The sequence below is a fragment of the Neophocaena asiaeorientalis genome, unplaced genomic scaffold (assembly GCF_003031525.2).
Source record: "Neophocaena asiaeorientalis asiaeorientalis breed wild unplaced genomic scaffold, Neophocaena_asiaeorientalis_V1.1 scaffold391, whole genome shotgun sequence".
Lineage (NCBI taxonomy): Eukaryota > Metazoa > Chordata > Mammalia > Artiodactyla > Phocoenidae > Neophocaena > Neophocaena asiaeorientalis.
The window spans coordinates 344,972-366,643 of NW_020174056.1; the positions used below are offsets into that span (position 1 = coordinate 344,972).

At 36.4% G+C, this 21,672-nt stretch overlaps 1 protein-coding gene across 2 annotated transcripts in view; it reads right to left on the bottom strand.

Annotated features, from left to right (window-relative positions):
• UNC13C (unc-13 homolog C) overlaps nucleotides 1–21,672 on the bottom strand; it is a 580,525-nt gene that overhangs the window by 169,797 nt on the left and 389,056 nt on the right. For both annotated transcript variants that reach the window (XM_024754347.1, XM_024754348.1), the window contains one exon: nucleotides 4,367–4,452. In XM_024754347.1, coding sequence (XP_024610115.1) covers nucleotides 4,367–4,452 — 86 coding nt within the window. The remainder of the gene's footprint in view (nucleotides 1–4,366; nucleotides 4,453–21,672) is intronic.

Here is a 21,672-nt window from a genome sequence, read left to right on the forward strand (position 1 = left end):
GGCCCTGAACAGGACTGCCTTGATCGCCAGGCAACCAAGTTCTATGGATACCGAGATGACATGTAAAACGTGTGCCGTCAACTGCAATTGCCAAGTAAAACTTTCAGTCACAGGCATCTAGACATCTGGGTGGTATTATAAATCATCTGAAAGTTCTTGTTTATTAAATTAGAATCCTGAAGATTGTGATAATGGCTAATGCTTGAGTATTTATTACGCACTAGGAAACTATCTGCTCCTTGCCCCCATATCTCTCTTCCTTTCTCCTTAAAATAACCTTGTAAGGTAGGTATTTTTGTCCCTAATTTTAAAATATGGAAACTGAGACTTACTTTAATAAACTGTCCAAGATCATAGCTAACAAGTTAATGGAAAGTAGCGGAGCCTGAACTCACACATAGATCTAACTGACTGCAAAACCTGTATTTTTACCAGCCAGGCAAAAGACTATAAAAGTCCTTAGAATAACTGCTTTAGAAAAAATTCTGCAAAACCAACTCTATTTCACTATAAAATGAAATATGTCATCAGGGCTTTTTTCTTCCTAAACTACCTTTTTCACAGAAAGTACATCTTTTGTGTGAAATCTGTAAAATAATTTATTCTGGTTCATTCAGCAAGTTATCACCGAAGTTTGATACTGCTTATCAACGTTGTAAGGTGATTAATGTCAAATATGAAAACGAAATAAGATGGCTCATACAGACTGAGTAAAGTTGGGGAAAAAGTTATTTTATTTTTAAATTACATTATTCTTTTCGTAGCAGCTGATGAGTTCATGAGGTAAAGCAAAAAGCTGCATCAAAAAGCCTTAAGTCCATAAATTCTAACTCGCTTCTCTGTTGACCTGACTTCATCAGAGGTTACTTACAACTTGGGCTCAGGTGCTTTAATCACAAGACAAACTATGTAGCCCAAATTATATAACAACACAGGGTCTTTGTAGGCCGATAGCCTGAAGCACTCCTCCACAGTCAATTAATTTTAACAACATTCTATAAGGCAAATAGGGAGAGTAAGAACGTTACTATCACATGCGAAAGAGCCTGCCAGAAGAATGTTTTTAAGTATATGCCCTCTATTCTGTGAGGTATTCCTAGTCCTTATTTTCTTTAACAATTATTATTCATGTCACATTTTTTAAAATGTCACAGTATGAAGCCATCTATTACATTGAAATGGTGAAAGGGAAGGATGGAGAGATAGGGAACAAATGAACATGGATTTGTAAACACTGTCCTAGGAGTTTTAAACCTTAAATGACCTCTAAAGGAGACTGTTTTGAGACTTCCACAGATCTTTCTCCATTTATATAATAATAATGCTCTCCTCCCATTAGCACTGTGATTTTGAAGTATAATATATTTGAGGTATCATGTAATCCTCACACCAAGCTGGGAACTCTTACCACCTTTTTACTGAAAGGAAAACTAAAGTTTGGAGATGTTATACATTAATTGCCCAAGCTGGTGCAGCTCATAAGTGAGAAAGCTTTCTGAAACTGGGTTTCCCAGACTCAGGTCTCTTGCTGTCTCCCAACTAGCAATACTAGAAATGTTTAGTTTGAACATAAGTATCTGGCTTTGTCTGCGAGGCTCTTTGTATAAGGTTGTCCCATTTGTAATTTGATTCAAGTAAACTAACACATACTAAGCTTCTATTAAGGTTCAGTGAATACAGAAATGAGAAATACAATCTTTACACTCAGAAGCCTTCTCATCTGGTGTAGAAGATACATAAACCAGGAACTGCAATCTAAACTACTCCCTTACTATGCTCATTATGCCTTCCTGAAAATGGGTGTGAATGTGCAAACTAGTGAACTGGACACTTTAGGTGAATTGTATGGGATGTCAATCATATCTCAATACAGCTGCCATTAAAAAAATAAAATAATAAATTAAAAAAATATTTAAAAATTTGTGTTAAGGAAAGGATTCTTGTCTCCAGAAAACCTAAGATAATCACAAAATAATGACTTACCCTTGATCTTGGACGTGACTTTTAATAATACAATCTCAGCATTTTGGGATACTGCTTTTGCACAAAATTATTAACTTCTAATCAATAAACATCCAACCAAAGTTATGGTGCTTTACATGTAGCATTTCTAATTTCATTGTTGTTTCAAACACACGTTATATTTTTTGAGATTTACATTTCCTAACATAAATATTATACTTAGTTGTCTAAAATTACTACTTATTTTTTAAAGCAAAGGTAACATAAAATAAGACATCCAATAGTTGCACAAATGTTATATAAATAAAGATAGAGGCCCTGTCCAAATGAAATGTGCACTGGTAGGCAATGCCACTGTGGAACGGTCCCAAATAGTCAAGTTCCTCTGAAATACGGGCAGGAGCGGCTCCTTGCCCGTTGCCCAGCCCTCTGACCCAGTGTGAACTTTTCATTTTACAGGTGAGGACAACGAAACATGAAGGTGCTGACCTCTTAAAATATTCCCAAGATCACATAGAAAAGGATCACAAACAGAAGTCTCTACTGCTTTTTCTACTACTACACTGAGTTGGGATTAACTGGTAAAGTCTTTACTGATACAACACATAGTTATCAAGTAGTTTCTATTTTCTAGGCTTCATTCTAGGCAATATAGATATGTTGATAAAAATCACAGGCAAAAAATTTGCACTGTGGCAAGGAAGACAGATAAGAAGCCCGAGTAAACAAGTAACTAAAGGATAGTAATTAGTTGCTATCCAGAGGATTAAGATAAGGTTATTCATGGAGGTGACTTTAGCTCCTGAGCCCTACATGGCTGCCTGTGAAGAGTGGTGGGAAAAGAAATCCAGGCAGTAAACGAGCTGATGAAAAGGTTGTGGTTGGTAGGAGGCAGAGGTAGAGAAAGCAGGATTGATCAATACAATGGAGAAGGACCGCTTCACTGCAGAATAAGGAGTTTGCATCTCTGAGCAAGTTCTGGTATAATTTTAAGGATAAGTCCTAATTTATCTAATTAGGTGGTAGACCCAGACTTTACCAGAAAATCAAGTATTAAAATCTATTGTGTACCTTCTTTTTCAAATAAGGAAAAGTACTGTATGTTTCCTCTGTGTGTCCTAGCAAGAAGCTTACATTTCAGCAACACTAAGAAAAAAATAGTGGCACAATGAGCACAAACTCAATCAGTCATCTTCCACTCTGCGGTCCCAATGCCTGTTCTAAGCTGCCAATCTGAACACGACATGTCCCTCCTGAAATCCCTTTATGGTCTGTGGTTTCTCTTAGCAGAGAGTCAAACTCCTCATCATGGCCCACAAGGCAGCACATGCTGGTCCCTGACAATTTCTCCAGCCTCACTTCCTGCTACCTGTTGCTCACAGGACCAGCTGAGCTCTCTTCTCAGATGAACCCTGTGCTCACTCTACTTGTTAATGCTTTGTCCTTGACCAGGACAAGACAGAGATGCTTCTTGCTCAACTCTTCCCAAAGTGAACTCCTACTTATACTTCAGGTCTTTGTCAAGATAACACCTCTTCAGAGGAAGTTCCTCTAGAAAACCTGCCTTGCCCCCTTGTCCTAAGTCTGACTTAGGAGCTTCACCTCCAGATATCCCGTCATCTTTAGCACTGACCACCCCCACGTTGCGACCGTCTACATATTTGCAGCTGTCCTGCATAATCTTGTTGAGGGCAGGGACCATAGCTGTCCTGTTCATTGTTGTATCTTCCATACTGAGTGCAGTCTGGGCATTTAGCATCTAGGGGCTTAATACATAGTGAATACGTGCAAAGAAAACTTTCTACTAGGTTTTAAATTCCTAGAGAGCAGGAACCCTAGGCTGGTTAAACATACTACCTCCAACTCTAAGCACACGGTGAGTGCTCAAAGAAATTTATAGTTTTTCAACTGAGAGCTGCATTTCCCACGCTTTACATTCTATGATTTGAGTATACTGAAAGTGGAGTTTCTGGTAAAGAGCCCTGCCATTGTCTTTGCACCAGCTTTGGCCGTATTTTAACCTGCCCAGCCATTGGATACCATTTCTAAGTCTACGTAGACAAATATCTGAACTAATATTACTCATCTACCCTCTCAATATGGTCTGATTTACGCCATAAGTATTTATGCCATAAAGTATTCCTGCATCTAAACTTTGTCCTACATATGAAATACTCACTATTATCCTGCAACTTAGACCATTTGATTTAAAATGCATTTCTTCAGGGCTTTTAAATACTTTGTGATCTTTATCTTTCCACAATGTGGAAATCAGTTTCAGAACTAAACTGATCACAGTGATCGATGTTTTGATGCAACAGTTCCTTACATTTAAAATCAAGAACACAAAATCAAAATTTAACTAAAACGTATGCTCTTAATAAGTTTAAATATTTGTACCTACCTTCTAGTGCATCTTTCATATCCTGAGCAAAAAGGGTCCACATAATTTCAGCACTTATTTTTCCCATGTTCAGTTCTTGAGGAAACCTAAAAGCAAACACATATATTAGATCAAAAAGAAAAATGTGCCTGAAAAAAAACCGCTTCACATTACACAGACACCATAGTAATTATTACATAGTTTATAAATACTTTTACTTATGAGGTTTCTCTTTATAAATTTTCAGGGGTAGGGAAAAAAAGCTGAACACCAGAGTGTGGCGATAAAGACAATTATTGGGTAAAAGGAAAACAGACTTCATTACATCAGTGCCAATGTAATGTTGCCCAGGGTTCCTGATGGATGTCTTATGCTGTGTGTTTGCTTGTGTCTAAAGAGTCCCTTTAGTTTTATCAAACACTTTGTCTTCATATGTCTCAATTTGAGGATAGGCCAGATGAATCTGAGGAGCAGATACCATATAACAGCAAAAACCACAGCTCACATTCATCTGTCAGCCATTTTTCTCGAAGCAAACTTGAGTGCTTCCATTCTCTATTTGCTTAAAGCAAATTATTTCAAGAAAGATTCCTCACTCCTCTGGTAAAATGGCCCATGATGGACCCATTAATCAGGACTCCAGAACTACCAGGCAGGCTGTGTATTTTAGATCAAAGAAGCTTAAGCCAAAGACAAGATTCCTACTGCTGCTGAATATGTATTCTGTTTGTATGTGTTTTCAATCTCATGATAAGCCCAGTGAAAATAATTTCATTCATTTCATTTCATTGTAAACACTCAGCCCATGCTAACATGCAAGATGGAAAGTATTTTCTGTTCTAACAAATAGATATTATATATTTTATGCATTGAATATATTATTTATAAAGTGCATGCATATAAATGTTTATATACATATATACAAGCTAACATATTAAGGAAATATATATACATATATATGTAAAGTAACAAGAATAACTCTCACATTCATTTATTTTTCATTTTTAAGATTTTTTTGATGTGGACCATTTTTTTTTTTTTTAAAGTCTTTATTGAAAGTTAAGACTTTGTCTTCCTATGCAGGGGGTGCAGGTTCAATCCCTGGTATGCAATTAAGATCCCACATACCTCACAGCCAAAAAACCAAAACATAAAACAGAAGCAATATTGTAACAAATTCAATAAGGACTTCACATTCATTTATATCTTTGAGTCCAAATCAGAAAAAGAGAAAAGAGTAATATAACCCTGAATGGGATAGAAAGGGTTACTTAAGTAAATATGACCTCAGTATAACCTCAACAAAGAAAAGACCACATATCCTACATACTATTTCACCAAAGCACAGCGTGTTTCATCAAATATCCCTTACTAATTTCCATCGATCAATTTATCTAATAATGTCAACTGATATTTAAAACTTAAATGTGGAGGCATTATTATTAAGTATTAAAACAGAATACTTCCTATGATCAAAAAATAAATATAACCTAGATATATACAAAATTAGTTTTCAACAATAAATTTTACCCCCTTCATATAAAAATAACCTTTGGCAAGTAATGTTTCATTTGTGGATAGCTACGAATATCCCATATATGTAGTATATTAACTTTTATGTAATAGATACACAGCAACAAAATTGTAAGTGATATAATTACAGTGATTTAAGCTCATAAAATGAGGAAATCTATTATTTTAATTTTTTGAATACAGAATAAAGAATGTATTAATTCAGTTTATGGTGCCCTGATATAAAAAACAAAGACATTGGGAGACCTTCAAGATGGCAGAAGAGTAAGATGTAGAGATCACCTTCCCCCCCAACAAATACATCAGAAATACATCTACATGTGGAACAGCTCCTATGGAACACCTACTGAACACTGGCAGAAGACCTCAGACCTCCCAAACGGAAAGAAACTCCCCACGTACCTGGGTAGGGCAAAAGGAAAAAAGAAAAAACAGAGACAAAAGAATAGGGACAGAACCTGCACCAGTGGGAGGGAGCTGTGAAGGAGGAGAAGTTTCCACACGCTAGGAAGGCTCTTCACGGGCGGAGACTGCGGGTGGCAGAGGTGGGGAGCTTCGGGGTCACAGAGGAGAGCGCAGCAACAGGGCTGCAGAGGGCAAAGCGGACAGATTCCCCCACAGAGGATCGGTGCCGACCAGCACTCACTAGCCCGATAGGCTTGTCTGCTCACCCACTGGGGCGGGCGGGGCTGGGAGCTGAGGCTCGGGCTTCGGTCAGAGCACCCGGAGAGGACTGGGGTTGGCTGCGTGAACACAGCCTGAAGGGGTTAGTGCACCACAGCTAGCCGGGAGGGAGTCCAGGAAAAAGTCTGGAGCTTCCAAAGGGGCAAGAGACCATTGTTTCAGGGTGTGTAAGTAGAGGGGATTCAGAGCATCGCCTAAACAAGCTCCAGAGATGGGCGGGAGCCTCAGCCATCAGCGCGGACCCCAGAGACGGGCATGAGATGCTAACACTGTTGCTGCAGCCACCAAGAATCCTGTGTGCAAGCACAGGCCACTCTCCACACCTCCCCGCCCAGGAGCCTGTGCAGCCCGCCACTGCCAGGGTCCCGGGATCCAGGGACAACTTCCCCGGGAGAACACACGTCACGCCTCAGGCTGGTGCAATGTCACGCCGGCCTCTGCCGTTGCAGGCTTGCCCCGCATCCATACTCTCCTACGCCCCGGCCTGAGTGAGCCAGAGCCCCCTAACCAGCTACTCCTTTAACCTTGTCCTGAGCGAAGAACAGATGCCCTCAGGCTACCTACATGCAGAGGCGGGGCCAATCCAAAGCTGAACCCTGGGAGCTGTTCGAACAAAGAAAAGAAAGGGAAATCTCTCCGAGCAGCCTCAGGAGCAGCGGATTAAATCTTCACAATCAACTTGATGTACCCTGTATCTTTGGAATACCTGAATAGATAATGAATCATCCCAAAATAGAAGTGGTAGAATTTGGGAGCAATGGTATATATATACTTTTTTCCTTTTTCTCTTAGTGAGTGTGCATGTGTATGATTCTTTGTGTGATTTTGTCTGCATAGCTTTGTTTTTACCATTTGTCCTAGGGCTCGGTCTGTCCATTTTTTTTTTTTTCTTTTAGTATAGTTTTTAGCACTTGTTATCATTGGTGGATTTGTTTTTTGGTCTGGTTGCTCACTTCTTTCTTTCATTCTTTATTTTTCTTTTTTTTAATACTTTTAAATTTTTAATAATTTTTTATAACAATAACTTTATTTTATTACTTTTCCTTCTTTCTTTCTTTTCCTCCCCTTTCTTCTGAGCCATGTGGCAGACAGGGTCTTGGTGCTCCGGTCAGGTGTCAGGCCTCTGCCTCTGAGGTGAGAGAGCCGACTTCAGGACACTGGTCCACCAGAGACCTCCCGGCTCCACGTAATATCAAATGGTGAAAGCTCTCCCAGAGATCTCTATCTCAATGTGAAGACACAGCTCCACTCAACAACCAGCAAGCTACAGTGCTGGACATCCTATGCCAAACAACTAACAGGACAGTAACAAAACCCCACCCATTAGCAGGGAGGCTGCCTAAATTCATAATAAGGTCAAAGACGCCCCAAAAGACACCACTGGATGTGGTCCTGCCCACCAGAAAGACAAGATCTAGCCTCGTCCACCAGAACACAGGCACAACTCCCCTCCACCAGGAAGCCTACACAACCCACTAAACTAACCTTAGCCACTAGGGGCACAAACCAAAAACAACAGGAACTACGAACCTGCAGCCTGCGAAAAGGAGACCCCCAAAACAGTAAGTGAAGCAGAATGAGAAGACAGAGAAACACATAGAAGATGAAGGAGCAAGGTAAAAACCCACCAGACCAAACAAATGAAGAGAAAATAGGCAGTCTACCTGAAAAAGAATTCAGAGTAATGATAGTAAAGATGTTCCAAAATCTTGGAAATAGAATAGAGAAAATACAAGAAACGTTTAATAAGGACCTAGAATAATTAAAGAGCAAACAAACAGTGATGAACAACACAATAAATGAAATTAAAAATTCTCTAGAAGGAATCAACAGCAGAATAACTGAGGCAGAAGAACGGATAAGAGACCTGGAAGATAAAATACTGGAAATAACTACTGCAGAGCTGAATAAAGAAAAAAGAATGAAAAGAATTGAGGACAGTGTCAGAGACCACTGGGACACATTAAACACACCAACATTCGAATTATAGGGGTCCCAGAAGAAGAAGAGAAAAAGAAAGGCACTGAGAAAATATTTGAAGAGATTATAGTTGAAAACTTCCCTAATATGGAAAAGGAAATAGTTAATCAAGTCCAGGAAGCACAGAGACTCCCATACAGGATAAATACAAGGAGAAACACACCAAGACACATATTAATCAAACTGTCAAAAATTAAATACAAAAAAAAAATATTAAAAGCAGCAAGGGAAAAACAACAAATAACATACAAGGGAATCCCCATAAGGTTAACAGATGACCTTTTAGCAGAAACTCTGCAAACCAAAAGGGAGTGGAAGGACATATTTAAAGTGATGAAAAGGAAAAACCTACAACCAAGATTACTCTATCCACCAAGGATTTTATTCAGGTTTGAAGGAGAAATTAAAACTGTACAGACAAGCAAAAGCTAAGAGAATTCAGCACCACCAAACCAGCTTTACAACAAATGCTAAAGGAACTTCTCTAGGCAGGAACCACAAGAGGAGAAAAAAACTTACAATAACAAACCCCAAATAACTAAGAAAATAGTAATAGGAATATACATATTGATAATTACCTTAAATGTAAATGGATTAAATGCTCATACCAAAAGACATAGACTGGCTGAATGGATACAAAAACAAGACCCATATATATGCTGTCTACAAGAGATCCACTTCAGACCTAGGGACACATACAGAATGAAAGTGAGGGGATGTAAAAAGATATTCCATGCAAATGGAAAGCAAAAGAAAGCTGGAGTAGCAATTCTGATATCAGAAAAAAATAGAATTTAAAATAAAGACTAGTACAAGAGACAAAGAAGGACACTACACGATCATCAAGGGATCAATCCAAGAAGAAGATATAACAATTGTAAATATTTATGCACCCAAAATAGGAGGACTTCAATACATAAGGCAAATGCTGACAGCCATAAAAGGGGAAATTGGCAATAGCAAAGTCACAGTAGGGGACTTTAAGACCCCACTATCACCAACTGACAGATCATCCAAAATGAAAATAAAAAAGGAAACACAAACTTTAAATGATACAGTAAACAAGATGGACTTAATTGATATTTATAGGACATTCCATCCAAAAACAACAGAACACACTTTCTTCTGAAGTGCTCATGGAACATTCTCCAGGATAGATCATATCTTGGGTCACCAACCAAGTCTGGGTAAATTTAGGAAAAGTGAAATTCTATCATGTATCTTTTCCAACCACAACACTATGAGACGAGATATCTACTGCAGAAAAATCTGTAAAATATACAAACACATGGAGGCTAAACAATACACTAATTAATAACCAAGAGATCACTGAAGAAATCAAAGAGGAAAAAAAAAATACCTAGACACAAATGACAGTGAAAACACAACCCAAAACTTTTCGGATGCAGCAAAAGCAGTTGTAAGAGGGAACTTTATAGCAATAGAATCCTACCTCAAGAAACAAGAAACACCTCAAATAAAAAACCTTACCTTACACCTAAAGAGATTAGAGAAAGAAGAACAAAAAACCCCCAAAGTCAGCAGAAGGAAAGAAATCATAAAGATCAGATCAGAAATAAATGAAAAAGAAATGAAGGAAACAAGAGCAAATATCAAAAAACTAAAAGCTGGTTCTTGGAGAAGATAAACGAAATTGATAAACCATTAGTCAGACTCATCAAGAAAAAAAGGGAGAAGACTCAAATCAATAGAATTAGAAATGAAAAAGAAGTAACAACTGACACTGCAGAAACACAAAGGATCATGAGAGATTACTACAAACAACAATACGCTAATAAAATGGACAACCTAGAAGAAAAGGACAAATTCTTAGAAAAGCACATCTTCTGAGACTGAAGAAATAGAAAATATAAACAGACCAATCGCAAGCACTGAAATTGAGACTGTGATTAAAAATCTTCCAACAAAAAAAAGCCCAGGACCAGATGTCTTCTCAGGTGAATTCTATCATTTAGAGACGAGCTAACACCTATCCTTATCAAACTCTTCCAAAATATAGTAGAGGGAAGAACACTCCCAAACTCATTCTATGAGGCCACCATCACCCTGATAAGAAAACCACACAAAGATGTCACAAAGAAAGAAAACTACAAGCCAATATCAGCGATGAACATAGATGCCAAAATCCTCAATAAAATATTAGCAAATAGAATCCAACAACACATTAAAAGGATCATGCATCATGATCAAGTGGGGTTTATCCCAGGATTACAGGATTCTTCAATATACGCAAATCAATCAATGTGATCCAGCATATTAACAAACTGAAGGAGAAAAACCATATGATCGTCTCAATAGATGCAGAAAAAGCTTTTGATAAAATAAAACACCAATTTATGATAAAAACCCTCCAGAAAGGAGGCATAGAGGGAACTTCCCTCAACATAATAAAGGCCATATATGACAAACCCACAGTCAACAGCATTCTCAATGGTGAAAAACTGAAACCATTTCCACTAAGATCAGGAATAAGATGAAGTTGCCCACTCTCACCACTATTACTCAACATAGTTTTGGAAGTTTTAGCCACATTAATCAGAGAAGAAAAAGCAATACAAGGACTCCAAATTGGAAAAGAAGAAGTAAAGCTGTCTCTGTTTGCAGATGACATGATACTATACATAGAGAATCCTAAAGACACTAACAGAAAACTACTAGAGCTAATTAATGAATTTGGTAAAGTAGCAGGAGACAAATTAATGCACAGAAATCTCTTGCATTCCTATACACTAATGATGAAAAATCTGAAAGAGAAGGAAAGGAAACACTCCCATTTACCACTGCAACAAAAAGAATAAATACCTACGAATACAACTACCTAAGGAGACAAAAGACCTGTATGCAGAAAACTATTAGACACTGATGAAAGAAATTAAAGATGATAAACATATGGAGAGATATAGCATGTTCTTGGATTGGAAGAATCAACATTGTGAAAATGACTCTACTACCCAAAGCAATCCACAGAGTCAATGCATTCCCTATCAAACTACCAATGGCATTTTTCACAGAACTAGAACAAAAAATTTCACAATTCATATGGAAACACAAAAGACCCCGAATAGTCTAAGCAATATTGAGAAAGAAAAATGGAGCTGAAGGAATCACGCTCCTGGACTTCAGACTATAGTACAAAGCTACAGTAATCAAGACAATATGGTACTGGCACAAAAACAGAAATATAGATTAGTAGATCAGGACAGAAAGCGCAGAGATAAACCCATGCACATATGGTCACCTTATCCTTGATGAAGGAGGCAAGAATATACAAAGGAGAAAAGACAGCCTCTTCAATAAGTGGTGGTGGGAAAACTGGACAGCTATGTGTAAAAGAATGAAATTAGAACATTCCCTAACATCATACACAAAAATAAGCTCAAAATGGGTTAAAGACCTAAATGTAAGGCTAGAAACTATCAAACTCTTAGAGGAAAACATAGGCAGAACACTCTATGACATAAATCACAGAAAGATCCTTTATGACCCACCTCCTAGAGAAATGGCAATAAAAACAAAAATAAACAAATGGGACCTAATGAAACTTAAAAGCTTTTGCACAGCAAAGGAAACCATAAACAAGACGAAAGACAACCCTCAGAATGGGAGAAAATATTTAAAAATGAAGCAACTAACAAAGGATTAATCTCTAAAATTTACAAGCAGCATATGTAGCTCAATATCAAAAAAACAAAAACCAAATGAAAAAAAGGGCAGAGGACCTAAGCAGACATTTCTCCAAAGATGATATACAGATTATCAACAAACACATGAAAGAATGCTCAACATCACTAATCATTAGAGAAATGCAAATCAAAACTACAATGAGGTATCCCCTCACACCAGTCAGAATGGCCATCATCAAAAAATCTACAAACAATAAATGCTGAAGAGGGTGTGGAGAAAAGGGTACGCTCTTGTAGTGTTGGTGGGAATGTAAATTGATACAGCCACTATGGAGAACAGTATGGAGGTTCCTTAAAAAACTAAAAATAGAACTACCATATGACCCAGCTATCCCACTACTGGGCAGATACCCTGAGAAAATCATAATTCAAAAAGAGTCATGTAACAAAATGTTCATTGCAGCTCTATTTATAATAGCCAGGGTATGGAAGCAATGTAAGTGTCCATCAACAGATGAATGGATAAAGAAGATGTGGCATATATATATACAATGGAATATTACTCCACCATAAAGTGAAATGAAATTGAGTTATTTGTAGTGAGGTGGATGGAACTAGTGTCTATCATACAGAGTGAAGTAAGTCAGAAAGAGAAAAACAAATACCATATGCTCACACATATATATGGAATCTAAAAAAAAAAAAAGACAAAATGGTTCTGATGAACCTAGGGGCAGGACAGGAATAATGACGCAGACCTACTAGAGAATGGACCTGAGGATGGGGAGGGGGAAGGGTAAGATGGGATGAAGTGAGAGTGTGGCATGGACATGTATACACTACCAAATGTAAAACAGATAGCTAGTGGGAAGCAGCCGCATAGCACAGGGAGATCAGCTAGGTGCTTTGTGACCACCTAGAGGGGTGGGATAGGGAGGGTGGGAGGGAGACGCAGAGGGAGGAGATATGAGGATATATGTATATGTATAGCTGATTCACTTTATTATAAAGCAGATTCTAACACAGCAACGTAAAGCAATTATACTCCAATAAACGTGTTAAAAAATACATTATACAAAAAGTGAACTAAAGAGCATTATCTCTCATAAAATTGATGCAGAAGTCCTCAACGAAAAATGACAAATTCAATCCTTACATATATTCAAAGGATAATACATCATGACACACTTTCTTCTGAAGTGCTCATGGAACATTCTCCAGGATAGATCATATCTTGGGTCACCAACCAAGTCTGGGTAAATTTAGGAAAAGTGAAATTCTATCATGTATCTTTTCCAACCACAACACTATGAGACGAGATATCTACTGCAGAAAAATCTGTAAAATATACAAACACATGGAGGCTAAACAATACACTAATTAATAACCAAGAGATCACTGAAGAAATCAAAGAGGAAAAAAAAAATACCTAGACACAAATGACAGTGAAAACACAACCCAAAACTTTTCGGATGCAGCAAAAGCAGTTGTAAGAGGGAACTTTATAGCAATAGAATCCTACCTCAAGAAACAAGAAACACCTCAAATAAAAAACCTTACCTTACACCTAAAGAGATTAGAGAAAGAAGAACAAAAAACCCCCAAAGTCAGCAGAAGGAAAGAAATCATAAAGATCAGATCAGAAATAAATGAAAAAGAAATGAAGGAAACAAGAGCAAATATCAAAAAACTAAAAGCTGGTTCTTGGAGAAGATAAACGAAATTGATAAACCATTAGTCAGACTCATCAAGAAAAAAAGGGAGAAGACTCAAATCAATAGAATTAGAAATGAAAAAGCAGAAGATTACTACAAACAACAATACGCTAATAAAATGGACAACCTAGAAGAAAAGGACAAATTCTTAGAAAAGCACATCTTCTGAGACTGAAGAAATAGAAAATATAAACAGACCAATCGCAAGCACTGAAATTGAGACTGTGATTAAAAATCTTCCAACAAAAAAAAGCCCAGGACCAGATGTCTTCTCAGGTGAATTCTATCATTTAGAGACGAGCTAACACCTATCCTTATCAAACTCTTCCAAAATATAGTAGAGGGAAGAACACTCCCAAACTCATTCTATGAGGCCACCATCACCCTGATAAGAAAACCACACAAAGATGTCACAAAGAAAGAAAACTACAAGCCAATATCAGCGATGAACATAGATGCCAAAATCCTCAATAAAATATTAGCAAATAGAATCCAACAACACATTAAAAGGATCATGCATCATGATCAAGTGGGGTTTATCCCAGGATTACAGGATTCTTCAATATACGCAAATCAATCAATGTGATCCAGCATATTAACAAACTGAAGGAGAAAAACCATATGATCGTCTCAATAGATGCAGAAAAAGCTTTTGATAAAATAAAACACCAATTTATGATAAAAACCCTCCAGAAAGGAGGCATAGAGGGAACTTCCCTCAACATAATAAAGGCCATATATGACAAACCCACAGTCAACAGCATTCTCAATGGTGAAAAACTGAAACCATTTCCACTAAGATCAGGAATAAGATGAAGTTGCCCACTCTCACCACTATTACTCAACATAGTTTTGGAAGTTTTAGCCACATTAATCAGAGAAGAAAAAGCAATACAAGGACTCCAAATTGGAAAAGAAGAAGTAAAGCTGTCTCTGTTTGCAGATGACATGATACTATACATAGAGAATCCTAAAGACACTAACAGAAAACTACTAGAGCTAATTAATGAATTTGGTAAAGTAGCAGGAGACAAATTAATGCACAGAAATCTCTTGCATTCCTATACACTAATGATGAAAAATCTGAAAGAGAAGGAAAGGAAACACTCCCATTTACCACTGCAACAAAAAGAATAAATACCTACGAATACAACTACCTAAGGAGACAAAAGACCTGTATGCAGAAAACTATTAGACACTGATGAAAGAAATTAAAGATGATAAACATATGGAGAGATATAGCATGTTCTTGGATTGGAAGAATCAACATTGTGAAAATGACTCTACTACCCAAAGCAATCCACAGAGTCAATGCATTCCCTATCAAACTACCAATGGCATTTTTCACAGAACTAGAACAAAAAATTTCACAATTCATATGGAAACACAAAAGACCCCGAATAGTCTAAGCAATATTGAGAAAGAAAAATGGAGCTGAAGGAATCACGCTCCTGGACTTCAGACTATAGTACAAAGCTACAGTAATCAAGACAATATGGTACTGGCACAAAAACAGAAATATAGATTAGTAGATCAGGACAGAAAGCGCAGAGATAAACCCATGCACATATGGTCACCTTATCCTTGATGAAGGAGGCAAGAATATACAAAGGAGAAAAGACAGCCTCTTCAATAAGTGGTGGTGGGAAAACTGGACAGCTATGTGTAAAAGAATGAAATTAGAACATTCCCTAACATCATACACAAAAATAAGCTCAAAATGGGTTAAAGACCTAAATGTAAGGCTAGAAACTATCAAACTCTTAGAGGAAAACATAGGCAGAACACTCTATGACATAAATCACAGAAAGATCCTTTATGACCCACCTCCTAGAGAAATGGCAATAAAAACAAAAATAAACAAATGGGACCTAATGAAACTTAAAAGCTTTTGCACAGCAAAGGAAACCATAAACAAGACGAAAGACAACCCTCAGAATGGGAGAAAATATTTAAAAATGAAGCAACTAACAAAGGATTAATCTCTAAAATTTACAAGCAGCATATGTAGCTCAATATCAAAAAAACAAAAACCAAATGAAAAAAAGGGCAGAGGACCTAAGCAGACATTTCTCCAAAGATGATATACAGATTATCAACAAACACATGAAAGAATGCTCAACATCACTAATCATTAGAGAAATGCAAATCAACACTACAATGAGGTATCCCCTCACACCAGTCAGAATGGCCATCATCAAAAAATCTACAAACAATAAATGCTGAAGAGGGTGTGGAGAAAAGGGTACGCTCTTGTAGTGTTGGTGGGAATGTAAATTGATACAGCCACTATGGAGAACAGTATGGAGGTTCCTTAAAAAACTAAAAATAGAACTACCATATGACCCAGCTATCCCACTACTGGGCAGATACCCTGAGAAAATCATAATTCAAAAAGAGTCATGTAACAAAATGTTCATTGCAGCTCTATTTATAATAGCCAGGGTATGGAAGCAATGTAAGTGTCCATCAACAGATGAATGGATAAAGAAGATGTGGCATATATATATACAATGGAATATTACTCCACCATAAAGTGAAATGAAATTGAGTTATTTGTAGTGAGGTGGATGGAACTAGTGTCTATCATACAGAGTGAAGTAAGTCAGAAAGAGAAAAACAAATACCATATGCTCACACATATATATGGAATCTAAAAAAAAAAAAAGACAAAATGGTTCTGATGAACCTAGGGGCAGGACAGGAATAATGACGCAGACCTACTAGAGAATGGACCTGAGGATGGGGAGGGGGAAGGGTAAGATGGGATGAAGTGAGAGTGTGGCATGGACATGTATACACTACCAAATGTAAAACAGATAGCTAGTGGGAAGCAGCCGCATAGCACAGGGAGATCAGCTAGGTGCTTTGTGACCACCTAGAGGGGTGGGATAGGGAGGGTGGGAGGGAGACGCAGAGGGAGGAGATATGAGGATATATGTATATGTATAGCTGATTCACTTTATTATAAAGCAGATTCTAACACAGCAACGTAAAGCAATTATACTCCAATAAACGTGTTAAAAAATACATTATACAAAAAGTGAACTAAAGAGCATTATCTCTCATAAAATTGATGCAGAAGTCCTCAACGAAAAATGACAAATTCAATCCTTACATATATTCAAAGGATAATACATCATGACCAAGAGACTTATCCCAGAAATGCAGCATAGGTTCAACATTCAAAAATCAATCAATGTGATTCACCATATTTACAGACTAAGGAGAAAACTTTTAGCATCTCAATGGATGCAGAGAATGTATCTGATGAACTTCAACATTTGTTCATGCTAAAAACAAAACAAAACAAGTCAAAAACAAAAACAAACATCCTAAAACTAGGAAATTAAAGGGAACTTCCTTAAACTTATAAAGAGAATCTGCAAAAACCTACAGCTAACATCATACTAAGATAAGGATCAAGGTAATGGTATTTACTCTCACTATTCCTATTAAACACTGTACTGGAGTTCCTAAAGATTGTAAACAGGAAAGAAAAAGAAATAATATCAGAGGCATATAGAAATAAAACTCTCTATTTGCAGACAACATGATCATCTACATAGAAAATCTCCAAAAACCTACAAAAATGCTACTAAATAAGTTCAGCAAGGTCACAGAATACGAATTCAAGACACACAATCATTGTATTTCTATACTCTAGCAATGAACCATTGGAAACTGAGATTAAAACAGCAATATATTTACAATAGCAGCAAAAGATGAAATACTTAGGCATAAATCTAGAATATATGTACAAGATTTATATGAGGAAACCTGCAAAGTACTGAGGAGAAACATGAAATAAAGCTTAAATAAATGGAGAAATATGTTGTATTCACGAATTGGTATATTTAATGTCATTAGAATGTTAATTTTTCCCAAGTTGATTTACAGATTCAATGCAATCTCACCCAGAATTCTAGCAGAACCCTTTTTGTAGAAACTGACAAATTCATTCTAAAATTTACATGGTGAAGCAAAAGAACTAGAAGAGCAAAAAGGGTATTTATTAAAATAGCTGAAGGATTTACAACACCTGTCTTCACAGCTTACTATGAAACTATAGTAATTAAACAGTGTATCTTCAAGGTAAATTAATTTTCAACAAGATGTTACATTAATTCAATGGAGAAAAGATAGACATACTACTTGTAGGGCCTTATTTCCTATTATTCTACTGATCCCATGTTCACCTTTCTCAGTTTTTCAACTGGCACTTTCTCAGACTCTCAGCCTCTGCCTCGAGGCAGATCAGTTGACGCCTCTAGAGGAGAGGGTCGGCATGTACCTGACACACTTTTCTAGTAAATACGTGCATATATCATAAAGATATAAAGAAATTCATGGGGGTAAAAAGATCAAACCTATTCTAATAGTAAGGTTTGGGCAAGTAGTAAAGGGAATTGAATTCAGGGAGGCATATATACACGTCTTCAATCCGATTTGCAATGTTTTGTTTATTTTAGAAAAAAACTAAAAAGTTTATAATTTTACAAGCAGTAAAATAAGAGGTAATATAATACAAATGAGTGCTAACATATTTAGCATTTAATAAGTAATATTTGTTAATAAGTCGCTATTAATTGAAGGCCTAGCATGTGCTATGCACAGCACTGAGGGCTAAATAAAATACACACAGTCCTTGCCCCTCAGAAGTTTACAACCTAGTAGAAATGACAGTAAAAAAAAAAAATACATATATATATATGTATAAAACATATCATATGATATATATTTGATAAGTCTCACAAAGAAAGCTAGAGGGTGAAACAATAGAGCTGGTTGTGAAAACAGTGGCTTTAGAAAATCAAGGGTTTGGAGAAACAACTCCTCTTTACTGGTTCTTAGGGGCTGTGACAGCAGCTTATTTTCAATGGAGGGTCACTCCTGTAGCCTGTACAGAGATGGGAAGCAGCAGCATGAACAAGTTTGGCAAGAGAAGATTCAGAACTTCTGGTATCAAGGACCAACAGTGATAGGAACCTTGGTGTATGCTGTAAATGACAGTGACTGCCATGATATCAAAGGGGAACAGAAGAAGAGCAACATGGGGAATGGGAACATGGATAATAAATAGAAAAGGAGACTGCAGAACATCAGCTGTAGGTGAGAGAATACACAGGAGCTAGACCAAGGAGCAAGGGCAAAAAGAGCCAAAGATATCCTGAGTGGCTGCTGTTTTTCTATTCTTGGGTCTACACTTGGGTGATGTGACTTAAAGAAACATGGGTCACTACTATATATAAAATAGATAAACAAGGACCTACTGTATAACACAGGGAACTATATTCAATATCTTGTAATAACCTATAATGGAAAAGAATTTGAAAAAGAATAGATAAATGTATGTATAACCAAATCACTTTTCTGTACACCAGAAACTAACACAATATTATAAATTAATTATATTTCAATTAAAAAAAAGAAACATGCGTCATAATGGAAAGGGACATTTTACTTGATTTGCACTAAGTACAAATTACTAAACACAATAAAGGTAAGAGTATATGATGCAGAAGTATATACTGGTGCAGTCATTCACAGAAGTTATCTGAAGAAAGTTAAGATTTGTATGTACTTTTCGAGGAGGATAAAGATTAACTGGTGGAAGGGATAAGCTATGCACCCCAGTTAATGGCTTTAATTACCATAAGAAAAGACTCTCAAAGTGACTTTTAAAATATTTTTCCTTTAATCTAGACTGTTCAATCAAATAACTTCAAAACAGGGAATCTAAAAATAAGCTATTAGTGTCAGGATTTTCTCAGTTGCATAAGCAATGTCAAGTTTGATTTTTATTCTTGAAAAACTGAGGTTTAAAGGTTCTCATTATTACTGTTGAGGATTTAACAAAAACTTAAACCAAAACCAAACTACCATTTAAAATAAAAACAACACACAAGAAAAATACACACTAGATATATAAAAGGCAAAGGGATAATACTATTAATACAAGAAGAATTGTTACAAATCTGAAGAAAAAGAGGGATATTAGAAAAAATGGCTGAGATGAATGGACAATCTAAAAATTAAACACAAAAACCTAGTAAATATAGAAAAAGCATGCTCACTTCTCTAATATTCAAAGAAATTTCAATTAAAATAATAGTAAAATTTTTTTACTAAGGACATTTCAGGCTAGAAAACAAGCAGAAAATATTAATGAAAATTCAGGACCTGTCTGAACCTGATTTACAAAAGCTATTTAATGACTCTCTACAGGCTTTCAGTTTTTATGTTATTCTGATACCTGCATTATTTCCACTCCCTTCTCTCCTGTGTCCGAGGAGTCCCCTCCATGGACTGCATCATCATGGTGTTAATATGAAACTACAAAATAATATGCACCTATTAAAAAGAGCAAGATAGGTCTGCCTATATTGACATGAAAAGATGTCTGTCAAGCTGTTTTAAGTGAACAAAGCAAATTATACAGATTACGGTACATATTATCCTATATTTTGTAAAAAAAAAAAGAGTAAAAATAAATATTATTAAATGAATTTCTACGCTTATACATGCACAAAATAGTAGTTGGAAAAAATACACCCAACTACTGAAAATTTGTAAGGAGTGGGTAAGGGAGTCTTATTTTTGGTTTTTATTTGTTTTCTTCATAAAAATGATACATAAACATTTAGAACTTTCACTTTCTACTTCAAATAGGCCTGTGAAGTTGAATATGATCATTTTAATAAACACAAAAATTTAAATAAATTCTGAAATAAACATCAAAGGGCATTTTACTAAATACTATAATTATTTTTATAAAGCTAAATAACATTCATTTATTTCTCACAAAATTCCTATTTGATTGTTGTCATTCTCATTTTTCAAATGAGGAACTGGTGGTCAGAATTAGAGCCTTGAGCTGTTTTCCCAAAGCTCGTGATCTCTCCAATAAAGAAACAGCAAATATTCAATTTTTTTTGATACTTAGAAGAGGCATAAAGATAACTTTGACTACACTCATTTTAGACTTAGGAACGTTAGAGATTAAGAAACATATCCTAAAACATGAAACACATCAATGACAGAATCAATAATAGAGCTTATGCTTCTTGACCATATTTCTTTTTCATTCTTTTTCTTATGACAATAACAGAAATTCCCAAGCATTGAAAATGTCTTCACAGCTAATTCTTTTGTTTTGTTTTGTTTCAGCCTATTGATTTTGCCTTAAAATATTTACAGTTCAAATCATTAGCTTCATATTTTATGTAATAGTCTATCTTTAAATTTAAATCTCAAGATTTACTTCTTGCCAAGCTCTGCTTCCACACAGAAGATAATCTTTGGGGTCTGAGACATTACCCTGATATCTGTTTTACAAGTTTTGCTTATTGTGTATTATGACATGCTAGCTTCAAATTTGGTTTTCTTACTATTACCTATGGAAATAACAGATATCCTTGTGCTAGAAAAAAATAACTCAAAGATCCTTTGTTTACCTAAGCGTTACATAAGTTCTTCTGAAGTCTATATTTTAATTTTACTTTACTACCTCTCTATGGTATTTCTGGTGCATTTGGAAGTACTTCTCTGGCTCTGTCTTACATAAAGCCTAGTTAAATAAAAAACCTCAGTAGTCAGCCCTGAATCCAGATAGCACACTTGGTCATCCACCTCTTCCGCAATCTACAGCATCTTCTCCTTTCTACTCTCCTGTGGATTATTCCTTTGACATACCGTTAGAATTTGTCCCTGCCCCGCTCCTACCGTCACGTCTCCAGTTCAAGTCTTTACCCTCCCTTGCCTCAAGAGC